At 46.3% G+C, this 14,518-nt stretch overlaps 1 protein-coding gene across 4 annotated transcripts in view; it reads left to right on the top strand.

Annotated features, from left to right (window-relative positions):
• CLCN1 (chloride voltage-gated channel 1) overlaps window positions 1-2,872 on the top strand; it is a 102,177-nt gene extending 99,305 nt beyond the window's left edge. For all 4 annotated transcript variants that reach the window (XM_053370437.1, XM_053370435.1, XM_053370436.1 and 1 more), the window contains exon 23: window positions 481-2,872. In XM_053370437.1, the coding sequence (XP_053226412.1) occupies window positions 481-897 (417 nt within the window). In that variant the 3' untranslated portion in view covers window positions 898-2,872. The remainder of the gene's footprint in view (window positions 1-480) is intronic.
• The last annotated feature ends 11,646 nt before the right edge of the window (window positions 2,873-14,518 follow it).

Here is a 14,518-nt window from a genome sequence, read left to right as displayed (position 1 = left end):
TGCGCCAGAAGTGACTTAGTCATGCTGGTCACATGACCCAGAAAAACTGTCTGCGGACAAATGCCGGCTCCCTTGGCCTGTAAAGCGAGATGAGCACCACAACCCCAGCGTCGTCCGCGACTGGACTTAACTGTCAGGGGTCCTTTAACCTTTACCTTTAGTCCCTGAGTAGAATTGTCATTGTCAGGGTTTCCTGGGATGACGCGAAGTCTGCTCAAACCACTGTTATCTGTGGTGTAGATATGGCCGAGTATTTCTATTGAGATTCTACAAATTGAGACCTAGTATCCTTTGCATGGGTATTTTCTGATCTTTTGATTCGAGATGGACTCATTTATAGCCATACCCACCTATACCTGCCAAGGAGGCGCCAGGCACTCAGTGAATGTTGGCAGAGATTTCCAGGTCTCCTGAACAACTGTAGACTTGTTTATTTGGTGGTGGTGGTGCATCTGTTCATTCCCTCTCTGTAACTCTCAGCTCCAGAAAGCGATTGAGGGCACCACAAGCTCTGGTGTTCGCCTTCGTCCTCCCCTGGCCAGCTTCCGTGACACTACCCAGACGGCGGGTGGCAAGGAGCAGGCCAAGTGGACTGCACAGATGTGGAGCAAGCACGACAGTGATGCAGCGGCGGCGGCAGCAGCAGCAGCTCCCAGCAGTATGGCAGCAGACTCAGGGACAGAGAGCCCAGTAGCCCCTGGCTCTCCCTTCCCGCCACCCTCTCCTGCCCCCAGTGGAGGGAAGGCGGTGGTGCGCTCTGCCTCAGTGGCTGATATGGAACTGGAGGAACTGGAGCTTTCTGGCCCAGCTGCTGAGAACATCTCAGGCATCCTGAAGGACCTCAACCTGTGCCCCACAGACGTGTCTGAGGATGACGACGATGACGTGCCACTATAATTGTACAGAGGAGGCACCCGTCTTGTCCCTTCACCCAAGCTACTCCTGCCATACTTGCGCTTCAAGGAAAGGCCTGTGGGCAGCTTCTCTGGCACTAATGGATGGTAATCCGCACTGGAGAGCCTTGGCTACATGAGCTGACTCTTCCTTCTGCCACTATCAATGGGGTGGGGTGTACTTTGATTACCATGCTGTGTTAGGCATTCCATAGGGCTCCATCCCCTGTGGAGAGATGGTCATGGCAGGCTGTGCAGAAACTTCTCTTTAGACTAAATGACACGGCCACCAACATTTTCCTCGCCTTGCTTAATGAAATACTTAGCTTAGAGAGGAAGTAGACAAAGGATTTAACCCAGACTGGCTGTGAAAAGAATGCAACCCAGGTTGTCAACAGGCCCATAAGTGGGGAATTTATGCGGTGGTGCCCTTCCCTTTGTGCTCCCGGAGTGAAACTGTCTCGTCTTTACCACTTTGCACATCTCAGAAACCCCTCTCCTGAGAATTGCAGCTTTAAGCCACATGTGTTTTTTGCTGCTTTTCCAGACCCATCCTTGTCCAATGTTCCCATCCGGAAATCACAACATTTTCCCAATATATCTCACTCAAGTGTGCGGCTCAGGTCAGGATGTGTTATGGAATTTAAAGGCCAAGCTCAGGATGTGCAGAGAAGAGTATCTCTGCCACACCCGCTAGAGAAAAAGAAGGCAGCAGTAGGAAGGCAGAGAGCCAGTGTGGTGTAGTGGTTAAGAGCGGTAGTCTCGTAATCTGGGGAACCGGGTTCGCGTCTCCGCTCCTCCACATGCAGCTGCTGGGTGACCTTGGGCTAGTCACACTTCTTTGAAGTCTCTCAGCCCCACTCACCTCACAGAGTGTTTGTTGTGGGGGAGGAAGGGAAAGGAGAATGTTAGCCACTTTGAGACTCCTTAAAGGGAGTGAAAGGCGGGATATCAAATCCAAACTCTTCTTCTTCTTCTTCTTCAGCCTGATCACTTGTTTTGTATATTTCTTGGAGATGTGAAAATTAAATGAAGGAAAGACTCAGTGCCCCGACTCACTGTAGGAAATGTAACACAACCAGGGCTCTGTTTGCAGAAGTCTTTTAAAATCCTGCTTTGGGTTGCTGAGCGGGAAGAAGGGGAATTCATCTGGCTCCCTGAAACCTAATAAATTAGTGCCCCCACCTCAACCCCAGAAAATCTATTAATAAAAACAAATTCAACCATCACCACCACCACATCTTCTGGATTAGAGAAATGAGCATATGCACAGCGCATTGCTCCCATATAGCTTCCCACCCAGCTAGGGAGACCTGTGCAGAAGCCTTCTCTGGTGAACATAATGGCTGCAGCTTTATCTGAAGGCTGTAAGAAAACGATACAACCAGAAAGGGTAGTATTCTGAAGTTTTCTGATCATTAGCGAGGCAAAAGTTTGAGCAAGGTAGCACATAGTCTTAAATGGTTTTTTTAAAATTATTTTTACGTTTTTATCCTGACCTGATGGACACTTATGCAAAGCAGTTGTCTTAATCACTAGAATTCCTGCGAAGAAACGGATGTGATAAGAGGCGGCAAGTGGAGGAAGAAACCGTTGCTGCTTCTGTGAGCACACCTCTATTACAGTTGCCTATAGGCTTTCTACCAGTTTAACAGCCATGGCTTCTCCCCAAAACTTAAAGTTTGGCAAAGGTGCTGAACATTCTATTATGAACCATCTGCAATGACATTTCCTGGGAGAGAATGACGGCTGACCCTGTTTTAAGTGGGTAGTATCTAAAAGAGAGGAAAATGCCTGTCTTTTGAGCTAGCCATTACAAACACAGTTTTGTCCTCCCCGAAGTCTTAGCTGTGTCTTCCAATCCTGCACTCCAGTTCCCTCGCTGCTCAGTTAAGGTGGGTAAATCAGTCCATTTTGGTTTCTCTTGGTTCCTCCTTTTTCCTGCGCTAATTTCAGTTCACCACATCAGTTTCTTTCTTTTTTAACAATAAAGCCCTCGTTAAAATTCATCAACACTTTAGAGCCAATTTCTAATACACACCTTTTTGTATGCAATTTTCCCTAATGCAATGCGTTTTGTATGTTAGGGTTAGCATTTTTGTGCACTCTTCTACACCAGTATATGCTCTCTGTGCAACGTCAAAATCTGGCACCTTCCGTTGGACTTCGCAGCTGCGGCACCCCAAAAGCTCTGCACCTGAACTGGTTGTGCTCCCCTAGATCTGCTTTTACTCAACCCCCAATACCTCCACACAGCTTCGCCAAAGCTCCTCAGCCGCTGTCTGTGAAGTGGTCTCAGTTTTTCCTGCTCCTACTCCTGGGCAAGCCTTGGCTTACCAGAGAGGAGGATCTGCACTGGCATTTCTTGCATATGCAGGGCAATACCACCTGGAGGAGTAAAGTGCCTGTCCTGCCTAGGTGAAACTGATGACATGCAATGTTTACCGTTTTTAGAATTCTCCAGCCCTCTTGGACAGTTCCATGGGGAAATAAAAACAAAGTTATTGCAAGCAGAAATCACCAGCCCGAAAGCCGTCTCATAAACATGGAGAAAACACTGGAAAGGACATTTATGAATACACTCATGTGATGGTAGTTTCTTAGGCTCAGAAATGGCACATTTGGGTGTGCGTGGGCATGTTTTCAACAGCTGTTGGCTACTTGGAAATTCAGTAACCGCTAGGAAACAAATCACCTACTGAGTTTGTCTGCCATGCCGTTTTAGGAGCCCTTCTGGGGAAAGATGGTGGCAATCCTGTCTGTGCTGGGTTTGGTAGCTAAGCTTGACATCAAGTGTCTACCTACACCACTCCATCAGAACTATTTTGGACAGCGTTTTGGTACAGCTCACTGTCATTTGCCAGCAATTCACCTGTTCTATTATATGAGCAGCATCTCAGTTCCCAGGGAGCTTGTGGCAAAACTGGATGCACTGAATCAGTATGCTCAGTCACAGACAAAATCCCCATGTGGTCAGGCCCAAGGGTGTACGCGCAGGATTAATGACAGGTCAGCTGCATCTTAACATTTAAGCAACCTGTTGGTGACACATTCACTGCTGTTAAAGAGGAGTGTGCATGGAATGGGGATTCTGACATATGCATTCATCACAAAGGGGATAGTGATCTAACAACAACAACAACAACAACCTAAGGTTACCAGAAGGGACACGGGTGGCGCTGTGGGTTAAACCACAGAGCCTAGGACTTGCCGATCCGAAGGTCGGCGGTTCGAATCCCCGCGACGGGGTGAGCTCCCGTAGCTCGGTGCCTGCTCCTGCCAACCTAGCAGTTTGAAAGCACGTCAAAGTGCAAGTAGATAAATAGGTACCGCTCCAGCGGGAAGGTAAATGGGGTTTCCGTGAGCTGCTCTGGTTCGCCTGAAGCGGCTTTGTCAAGCTGGCCACATGATCAGGAAGCTGTACGCTGGCTCCCTCGGCCAATAAAGCGAGATGAGCGCCACAACCCCCAGAGTTGGCCACGACTGGACCTAATGGTCAGGGGTCCCTCTACCTTTACCTTTAAGGTTACCAGATTTCCCCCCCCAATGAATCCGGGGACACTTTTCAACTTCAATGGATTTTGTATGGAAACTGATGTGTAAATCTGGGGACTGTCCCCAGGAAACAGGGATGTCTGGTAACCTTAAATTAACCTGGTTATTTAAACATGTTATTCTGGGCAGATTTCAAGGTTAGACAGTTCTGATCTCTAGGCAGATTCCAAAATCTGTGGGGAAAGGGAAGCAAAGATAGAGAGGTCTGCTGCCAAACGTGCTCATTTGTTTGCCATCTGCATGCACTTCAGTGCTCTGCAGAGTTTTCAACTGTGGATATGGAAGGCAAGAACTGCATAGTGCCTGCCAAGCGGTAAACATGGCACAGTGAGTCAACAGCAAAAACTATTTTTATTCCTCTTGTACTTGCCTCTCATGTCTGCTGCACCTGTAGCCCTACCTTCAGCGCCCTGCAAATCTGCCTTTAGAGGCCTAGTTCTTGAAGCAGTAAACCTGCTTCTGGGCAGCACCCTTTCAGACTGCATGTGGAAGTTCACGTGTTTGAAAGCCCTAAATGGCCTCGGTTCAGTACAGTGGTACCTCGGGTTAAGTACTTAATTCGTTCCGGAGGTCCGTTCTTAACCTGAAACTGTTCTTAACCTGAAGCACCACTTTAGCTAAGGGGCCTCCTGCTGCAACCGTGCCGCCGGAGCACGATTTCTGTTCTTATCCTGAAGCAAAGTTCTTAACCTGAGGTACTATTTCTGGGTTAGCGGAGTCTGTAACCTGAAGCATAGGTAACCCGAGGTACCACTGTATATCTGAAGGAGCATCTCCACCTCCATCGTTCTACCCGGACACTGAGGTCCAGCGCCGAGGGCCTTCTGGTGGTTCCCTCACTGTGAGAAGCCAAGTTACAGGGAACCAGGCAGAGGGCCTTCTTGGTAGTGGTGCCCGCACTGTGGAACGCCCTCCCACCAGATGTCAAAGAGAACAACAACTACCAAACTTTTAGAAGACATCTGAAGGCAGCCCTGCTTAGGGAAGCTTTTAATGTTTGATGTATTGCTGTATTTTAATATTTGGTTGGAAGCCGCCCAGAGTGGCTGCGGCTGCCCAGCCAGATGGGTGGGGTATAAATAATAAATTATTATTATTATTATTTGAATTCTCCTCCATCCCAAAGTTTTTCTCGCATAGAAAACTCAGTGTCAGGCAGGTGTTACAGTCCAGATGCAGGGCTACTGCCACTGTAAGAATTAGGCCAGCATCTCAAACACTGAGTCCTATGGGAATTTTGAAAGCTTTTGCAAGCTCCTAGTGGAACGCTAAGACACACACACAGGCAGCTGCATATGTGCACACCTTGGGGAATAGTAACAATTTTGGCTTAGGCCCAGCTATACTACTGTGAGCCACCTTGAACATTTACAGCAGCACACAGATCCATACAATAAATAAATATTGTCAAAATATGCATCCAAGTTACGACGACACATAGAAAATATATTTATTAATACATACAAATGTTAAGATACATATTCTGTGAACACAGTGACAGCACTTGGACGTTTTACTTAAAAAACAAAAACAAAAAAACCCCAACAGAATATGGCCTGGTTCTCATGGACAGCTTCAGCCCATGTCAGTGCCCCAGTGCTTTCGGCTGCAGGAGTGGATGGGGACTTACAGAACTGAATGTCCCTCCATATAGGATTTCCTAGGTAAAGCTATTGAGCACCCCTTTCTGAAGGGTCAGCAGTGTGAAATTGTACAGCCCAGACACAGGTCAATAAGGTAGAAAGCAGGATTTAAAAAGAAACCAAAACATGACAGCAAGAATGTTATGTATGTTACTTTTTGCTTGTATTTTGTCTGTGTCAACAAACATCTTCCCTACGTTTTGAAGGGTCTGGGATGTACCCATAGCTTTTTAGGTTGGGTTATTGGTTTCTAGGCCAACAATCTCAACAAGTGGTATATTATTATTATTGTGTCAGGGATATATAAAATGTCCAGTACCTGTCAAGGTGCGCTTCTTGGAGTTGGTGGGGAAAAAATTCTTCTGATAATGGTCTTGCTCACATGTGTGGATGGAAGTGTCTTCACTGACAGCACAGGCCTTGGTTAGCATGGAGAAGAAGTGTGCTTCTTGGAAGTTGCTACTCTCTGTTTGTTTGCCTCTTGATCTTGGCTCTTAGAACTGTGCTCCTCTTCTGGGTCACGCCACATTCTCTCATGGATCGATACCCCCATCCCCAATGTTTCATATATAAGGTGACTGTAATGGAATGTCATTCTGAGGCAGGGGAGGGGCCAGGGGAAGGAAGTTACAAGGCTCGTTGGGGGGCCAGGCCAGGATCTCCACTGTCAAAAAGGCTGTTTTCTGGCAAACAGGTCATAATTACCTTTCATTAGTATCAGGCAGTGTCTGAGCATCATCTCCATCGATAGAAGGGGGAGCCCAAAAATAAAAATCCTAACGTCTAACAATGTATGTAAAGTTAAAGAACAGAAACATTAAACTTTGTCTTATTTTAAAATATACACTGCGTCGTCTGGCTGAATATACTACATCTTTTAGCTGCTTGGGAGCTCGGCCAATGCAAAGACACAACCCAAGCCCCCAAAACATCATCACTATAAACCAACCTTTCCTGACCTGGTGCTGATGGGATTTGTAGCCTCCAGCAGCTGGAGGGCACCAGGATGGGAACAGCTGCTGTAGATGCACTCGCTGTCAGAAATCGCAACCGTGAGTCCATTTCCCAGCCCGTTCCTCCTCCATAAAGTCTAGTGGGCGCTACCTCGGGTTATGCCATCATTGTGTTCTTGCTATCTTTCCCACCACCCCCAACCCCATAATGGGCTTTTCATAGAAATCGTAGAGTCGGATGGGGCCACGAGGGTCATCTAGTCCAACCCCTCGCAATGCAGGACTCTTTCACCAAACGTGGGGCTTGAACCCACAAGCCTGGGATTAAGAGTCTCGTGCTCTACTGGCAGGGAAATGCGTGAAATTGCGACATGAACTAAGGCAAGTTCTACAGACCTTATGGAGGAGGGGAGAAATATGGCTGCCCTTTTGGGTGGCGTTTGCCGCCATTTGGTGACCTAGAGATGGCCAGTGTTCTGCAAGTCAAAAAGTTAGTATTATGTGCCAGACATGAACTGGGAATACCACAGTGCCCTTTTTCTAACTCGGTGGAGAAAAGCAATACTTTGTCTACACAAAACGAGAGCTTTTGTGGAAGCATGGGTGGGTGGGTTTTATATCTTAGGTGCTTTTTCAGCACAGCCACATTTTCCCATCCTTTTCTCCTGCTCCCCGCTGTGACGTTAACATATGAGAGTGATGGAGGTGAAATAGTTAAACAGGTTACCCAATCAGGACCCAGGGGGTGGAGTCAGAGGGACTATAAAACCAGCTCTGGGAGGGGCAGAGGAGGAGTTTGTTGGGAGTTGGGTGGTTGGTTGGAGTGGGAGTGAATTGGGATAGAGTTTGTGGGTAGGTTCAGTGTAGCGAAATAAGCTGAGTCAGGAACAGTTAGGGGCTAGGAAGACAAGTAAATATCTGAGAGGTGGTTTAGTGAGTGAGAGCAGGGAATGGAAGTTATAGGTCTGGATAGGCACCCCATGTTTGTAATTGACCGATATTGTTTATGAAACCACACACTTGTTAAACTGCAATAAATAAATAAAAGTTTATGTTCCAATTTAACCCTGACTGGACTCAGTATTGTACCAGGTAGGGCCTGGGTGGTGGCAGCGAGAAATAAAGTGGTGGCACAGGGATCAATAGACGGTGAAACGTCCGGGGATCCTGTGTGATCGCCACACCCGCCACCTCCCTTTCAGAATACGCACAGTGCATCTGGTAAGACCTCCCGTCCGGAAATAAAACACACTTCCACCAACCACAATGGCAAAACCACGTGCTGTTTAATAACAATAACTTCACGAGGTTCATACATGCCCTTCCAGGCCATGTTCCCTCATCCTCAGTGGGTGTGAACCACAACCAGGCATGGTCGCCATATAGTTTTTATATCTATTTGTATAGTTACATATATATATTTATATATATGGTATATATATATATATATTTATAGAAGATATAATTCTCATAAGTCACATTATCAAAACATGCGCAGAATAACCAGCAAAAAAGTTTCAAGCAAAGACATTTTGGAGCTGGAAGACCAAAGGCAAATCTGTTTGTTGTTTGTTTGCTTGTCTGGTAGGGGGCTTTCCCCTCCCCTAGACAGAAGGGGTGTCGGTAGTGGTGGGAGGGTTACAACTGTAGACCCATGTCTTGTCCTGCTCTTCCCTATTACCCTCCTTTCTCCCTGAAAAGTCACAGACCTCAATAAATGTCATCCGTAAAGGATGGGAAGATTCTACGCTTCACCCCTTGTTCAGAAATTCAGAGCAGGAAAAGGACTTAGAGCTGCCCCTCTCCTCGTAATCTCCTGATGCAATTCATATATATATATTTAAAAAACCACCCAAACTTAAGCCCCCAACCTTTGGTAACTTTTAAACGTGCTTTAATAGATCAGTCCCCATTGCTCCCTTGCACACAACCCCTATAATCTGTAGTACCTCCCCCCGCCCACCCCTGAAAATAGCTGTTAAAAAAAAAAGGAATTTGCTCATTGCAAAATTATTTTTGAGGCTCATTTTGTAGCTGGGAGGACCCCAAGGATTCCACCACTTCATGCACAGCACCAAATGAACCAGATAAATATTAAAGGATAGTAGCTTATATTCACAAAATTGTTTCTGTCTCACACATAGCATGGTTTCTGGAAACAACAGAAGGAATCGGAGCAAAGGTTGCTCAAATTGACTTTTGGACAAAACCCAGACATAGGCGGTTATAGACTTTAAGGAAAAGGCATTCTGGATCTGAAGAGATGCCTGTGGAAAGAGGGTTCGGGTAAGCCTGGCCTGGAACGTGTGAAAAGAAAGCGGAACCCATTTCAGAGAACACGGAAGCCCTTTTTCTTTCTTTTTAGCACTGAAGTGATAACTCTGCATATGGACTGTACCACTTCAGGCTGCAACTGGGGTTCCACGCGACTGAACGCTCTTACATACAAAAACTTCCTTGCACATGGAAAACCTATGTTGGGGAGAAGTCTAGGTAAAACCCTTCACCCTCACATCTAGTACTCTTATTTTGTCTGGAGGAGCGTTCAGACCAGAGTGGATTAAACACTTCCAGTGCTTTTCTTTCTTTCTTTCTTTCTTTCTTTCTTTCTTTCTTTCTTTCTTTCTCTCCCCCCTCCCCCCCGTTTTACTCTGCCATGTCACTCCCTGCAGGGTCTTGAGACCATGCAAGCATTGCAAGGAGAAAACAGCTGGAGGGAAACCAGTTTTGGGAGGAGAGGGTAGAAATACTTGCCTGTTTCCTTCTCACTTCAATCATTTCCCACTCCCATGGCTTTTATATGAATTGGTCTCAGCTTGCTTACAAGTCAAGGGTTGTGCCACCATTAAATAAAGAGCTCTTTCCTTGTATAGATACAATAAAAACTTCTCCTAAGCATTTCATGCTTTTTTAAAAGAAAACAGAAATATGGTCTTGGGTAAGTGGATGTTCCAGAATAAGTATCCCTCTCTCCTGCATATGAAATTAAAGGAAGACCCAGAGCAAGGCTGCAGCAAAACCTCTGGTGCCAGAGCTGATCTGATGCATGGAAAGGTGACATTCAGGTGGGAAACGGCTACAGAATTTCACTCCTTTTGCAACCAAATCACCTACCCCCATCTGCTGTCTTACCACCTATTTGTTACATGACCACAAAACCCTAAAATGAGGGCACCAGCTCAGCCACGGCTTGGCTACCTGAGACTCAGACTTCAATCTTATCAAAGTAACCAGAGAAAGGATGGTAAACAGAGGCACAAGCCAACATCCAACTTTCCCTTCCACAGCACACTGGTTTATGGGCCACAATGGCTGGTTGTACAACACTTCTTGCTTTAGGGGCTGTCCAACAACTACAGAAAATTATTTTCACTCTAGGACAGATAGGACTGCATTGGAAAAAAACCAAATGACACCCTCCCACTAACGTATCTTATCTATTTCTTTTCTTACATCTATATCCCATCTTTCTTGTGTTCATCACTGAACACAAGGCATTACATGTGTGATTCCCAGATAGCCTGGCATTGCTCAGACCCAGACCTGTTTAGCTTCAACAAGGTGGCGGCTTCATGTGCTTTCAGACCATACCTGGAAACCCATAAAGTGCAATTCATTAAAACAGCACAAAACAAGTTCCATTGAAGTGAAAAGGATCCATTATGCACTGGCTCATTTTGATGGAACTTGTGTAGAAAAGCTTCCCAGAAACCACCCGGATCAGCTGTTTGGTAAGGGGGAAATAAACCAAGATGCCACCCTCTCCGTCCTGAATATCAGCGTTTCCCAAACTTGGGCCTCTAGCTGTTTCTGGACTACAATTCCCATCATCCCTGAAAACTGGTCCTGCTAGCTAGGGCTTGTGGGAGTTGTAGTCCAACAACAGCTGGAGACCCAAGTTTGGGAAAAACTGCTGAATAGCATCATTAGCAACTGCTGGATGAACAGTGCCGGCAGTGGAAGTGGGATGGTTTCATTTCAGATCAGGCCAAACTTGAATATGTCCGTTGAAAAGAGGTGGAGTCATTTTAGCCCTCCCTCCCCTTTGGGCACTGTGTTTGAGACTAAATGGGGACGCGGGTGGTGCTGTGGGTTAAACAACAGAGCCTAGGACTTGCCAACCAGAAGGTTGGCGGTTCGAATCCCTGCGACGGGGTGAGCTCCTGTTGCTCGGTCCCTGCTCCTGCCAACCTAGCAGTTTGAAAGCACGTCAAAGTGCAAGTAGATAAATAGGTACCGCTCTGGCAGGAAGGTAAATGGCATTTCCATGCGCTGCTCTGGTTCGCCAGAAGCGGCTTAGTCATGCTGGCCACATGACTCGGAAGCTGTACACCGGCTCCCTCGGCCAATAAAGCGAGATGAGCGCTGCAACCCCAGAGTCGGTCACGACTGGACCTAATGGTCAGGGGTCCCTTTACCTTACTTGAGACTAAATACATGCAGCCCTGTGAGCTGGATCAAGAGAGGAAACAGAATCGCAGCACCTGCTTCTGCTCAGAGCCACTCAACCAGCTAACAAAGCCCTCTGTTGGGGCATTTATGCCGCACAAAGAGAAAGCCTACATGGCTAGGGCAGGCTCCCTGTCATTGAAGTCACCTCTCTAGCTTACCGAGGGGAAGCGGAGCAACACAAACATGGCAGAAGGCAGCAGGGCCAACAAGGGCCCCTCTGCTCCCCCTGCAATTTGACCCACATGTGGGGTGAACACCTGAACAGGGTTATCAAAGCCTATTAAACCCAGACTATCCTGCCAAACACACTGAAACTGAAGCCCCACATCTCAGCCTGAAATCTCTCTGTCCAAGCCATTCCATTTCCGAGCTCGTCAATCAGACATGGAAATTACCACGGCCTCAGTCTGCTTTATCTGAGGGCAAGCTGTCAAAGAAACTAGTGCAATGTACTGGTTAAGAGAATGTGCTGCAATTTGGGAAGCTCTGGGTTCAAGTATCTCTGTCATGAAATCCTGGGGCAGGCCATAGCTTAGGAGGTAAAAGGCCCCGGGTTCCATTTTGAGCATCGCCAAGTAGGGTGAGGATGCCATCTTGAGAGAGCCACTGTGAGTGCAGACGATACGGAGTAAAATGGACCAATGGCATGACTCTGCTTTCTATGTTCAACAGCATTTGGGTGAGCTGCTATCCCCCAGTATCATCTGCTCCAGTGATGAAATGAGGCCAAGACATACTTGTCTAACTTATAGGTTTGTCATGACGGCGGTGAAAATGTTCTCCTTAGAGAGGCTTGCCTGGCACCTGCCTTAATGTCATTCTAGCTTCAAGCCAATTCTTTTTTTGTTTTTCCAGTCTTTTGTTGTATTCTTCTTCTACTTTGGTTTCAGCTCTGCTGTATGCTGCCTATACTAAGGTATGCATTCTTTATGCACTTTGGCTACTTGGTATTCTAACCGTGCAAGTCACCTTACGCAAGCCACCCAGATAATTTGTTGAAGTCTTACAAAGCAGAGGTTGTACATGAATTATTCTGAGCGCTTGGGGAAAGTCTTACATATTCTACAAAGTGAAGTAGAATTCCTAAGGTTTTCAAGCCACCTTGGCTGTGCCCGCCCATTGGTAGCAGGATGTATGACTATGTTGGTTTAACTGCATGCCTTACTAAGGAAGAAAACAGAGACAGCAGGTGCTGCTGAACAACACGCTACCAGATGAGAAATGGAGAATCATGAATGATGGATGCATTGCACTCAGGCCTAAACTAGGTTTGATGAGGAGGCATAATAAAATACCTTCGTCTTGTTTATTTCCTTTAGTGCAGCTGCGGAGCGCTCCAAATTTTTATTTGAGCTATAGGGTGGAGGGAGTTGACTTAACCCTTTCTCTGCAGGCTGCTAGTTTTCTAAAAACAAAACACTCCACCCATCTGCTTCTCCCCTCACAAGGGATAAGACTCGACATATTTCCCCCCTCAGAGCTGGGTCAATTTGAAAGGCTAAGTACCTCTCCCAGCAGCAGCCTCATCAAATTCAAGGGACCTAAAGAAACATCACCTTTAATTTGACCCTCAGGCTTCAAGGACAGAAATTGGTTTTTTTAAAAGGAATTTATTCCTAAATTTCTTAGTTTACTATGCCCAGTGCCAGCACCCAGCAAGGCTAGATAGGTGCCTGATTATCTGTGGCTGCTTTAAGAGCCTGCAAGAGGCTTGGTGAGATCTGAAACCCATGCTCCACTCCTCGTCTGCTTCACTGCTCTTCCAGCAATGCGGATGGTGAGATAAGGTTCGTGGCTGGGGGTGAGGGGAGGAAGAACCATAGGTCTCTAAACTGGGGCCCCAAACTCTGAAGGCACCAGGGCTCTCAACAACAGACATTTTACAAAGCTACCCTTCCACAATGCTCTGGCAGTGCTTTCACTACCCATTCAAGCAAATTTTCTAAAACTGAAGTAAAAACTTGAAATAAAACTATATAGCCGATGTAGCCAAGTGAGCATTATGATATTGCAGCAGAGTGGATTATGTAGTCATACAGATATGCTAGTCTTTGTCCTCTAGGCTCTGCTGAATGGTACTTTTGCATTCCTACGAAGGGACTAAGCCGCAGAATTTTTTTAAAAGGCTTCTAATGGGCTGAACCCAAACAGCCGTGCCATGAAAATGCAGAGCCAGAATTCACCTCATTAACAACTGGCTATTTCTAATTATTTCAAAGATAGTCCCTCTATGTGGAAAAGGGATATAAATAAGTAATTTTGTGCATAAGCCTACAGGCACCTTGTAGCAACGTCTTGTGCATGAGCACACAATGGTTAATTCTACTGATGTTACTCTACAATCCAAAGACCATTCACTCATCGTATTTAACATCCACTGCTTAAAGCTCATTGCTGATCAATTTACATAAGCCATATGGGAGTACAAAATACATTTGCCATGGGCCATATATTTGAACTGTGTGGTTTCCAAGCTGGCCTTGGAGACCAGATCCTCTTCACTGCTCACGTGTCTTTGGAGAGACCAAGCAACTAAAAATAAATAAATGCATGCGCAGTTCAGATGCGCTGCATGTACATTACTCAGGTACCATAGCAAAATACAGGAGGGGGAGACCCATTACTGCACATGCAGATATTAATTTATAGTGAGAGTCAAGAAACATGGCACCCTTCAACCTAGATGGTTGCTTTCCAAACATGCAAAGCTTCAGTTTTTCTCCCTTGTTGAGCTTTCTACAAGAACTGAACTTCAGGCTGTGAAAACACAGGAACACAAGTGCTGCCACTTTCTCCTTGCAAAACTCTGCCCCTGCCCCAGCTGCTTTTCTCTCAGCAATGCTTCATGTTCAGAAATAAATTGAGGTAATGGAGAAAACATCCTGAGGGGAGGTGGTGGAGTGGCGGAGGGGGGTTCATTACGCTCTCCTATCTGCCACTTTTCTGATAGTGCTGAGAGCAATTTTTCTACCTACCACTTTACTGCAGCTTACTTACGTTTGAGGACACCGATCTAACCTCG

The sequence above is a fragment of the Podarcis raffonei genome, chromosome 17, assembly GCF_027172205.1.
Source record: "Podarcis raffonei isolate rPodRaf1 chromosome 17, rPodRaf1.pri, whole genome shotgun sequence".
Lineage (NCBI taxonomy): Eukaryota > Metazoa > Chordata > Lepidosauria > Squamata > Lacertidae > Podarcis > Podarcis raffonei.
Note: the sequence above shows the minus strand (reverse complement) of the source record. Positions and strands in the feature narration are given on the sequence as shown.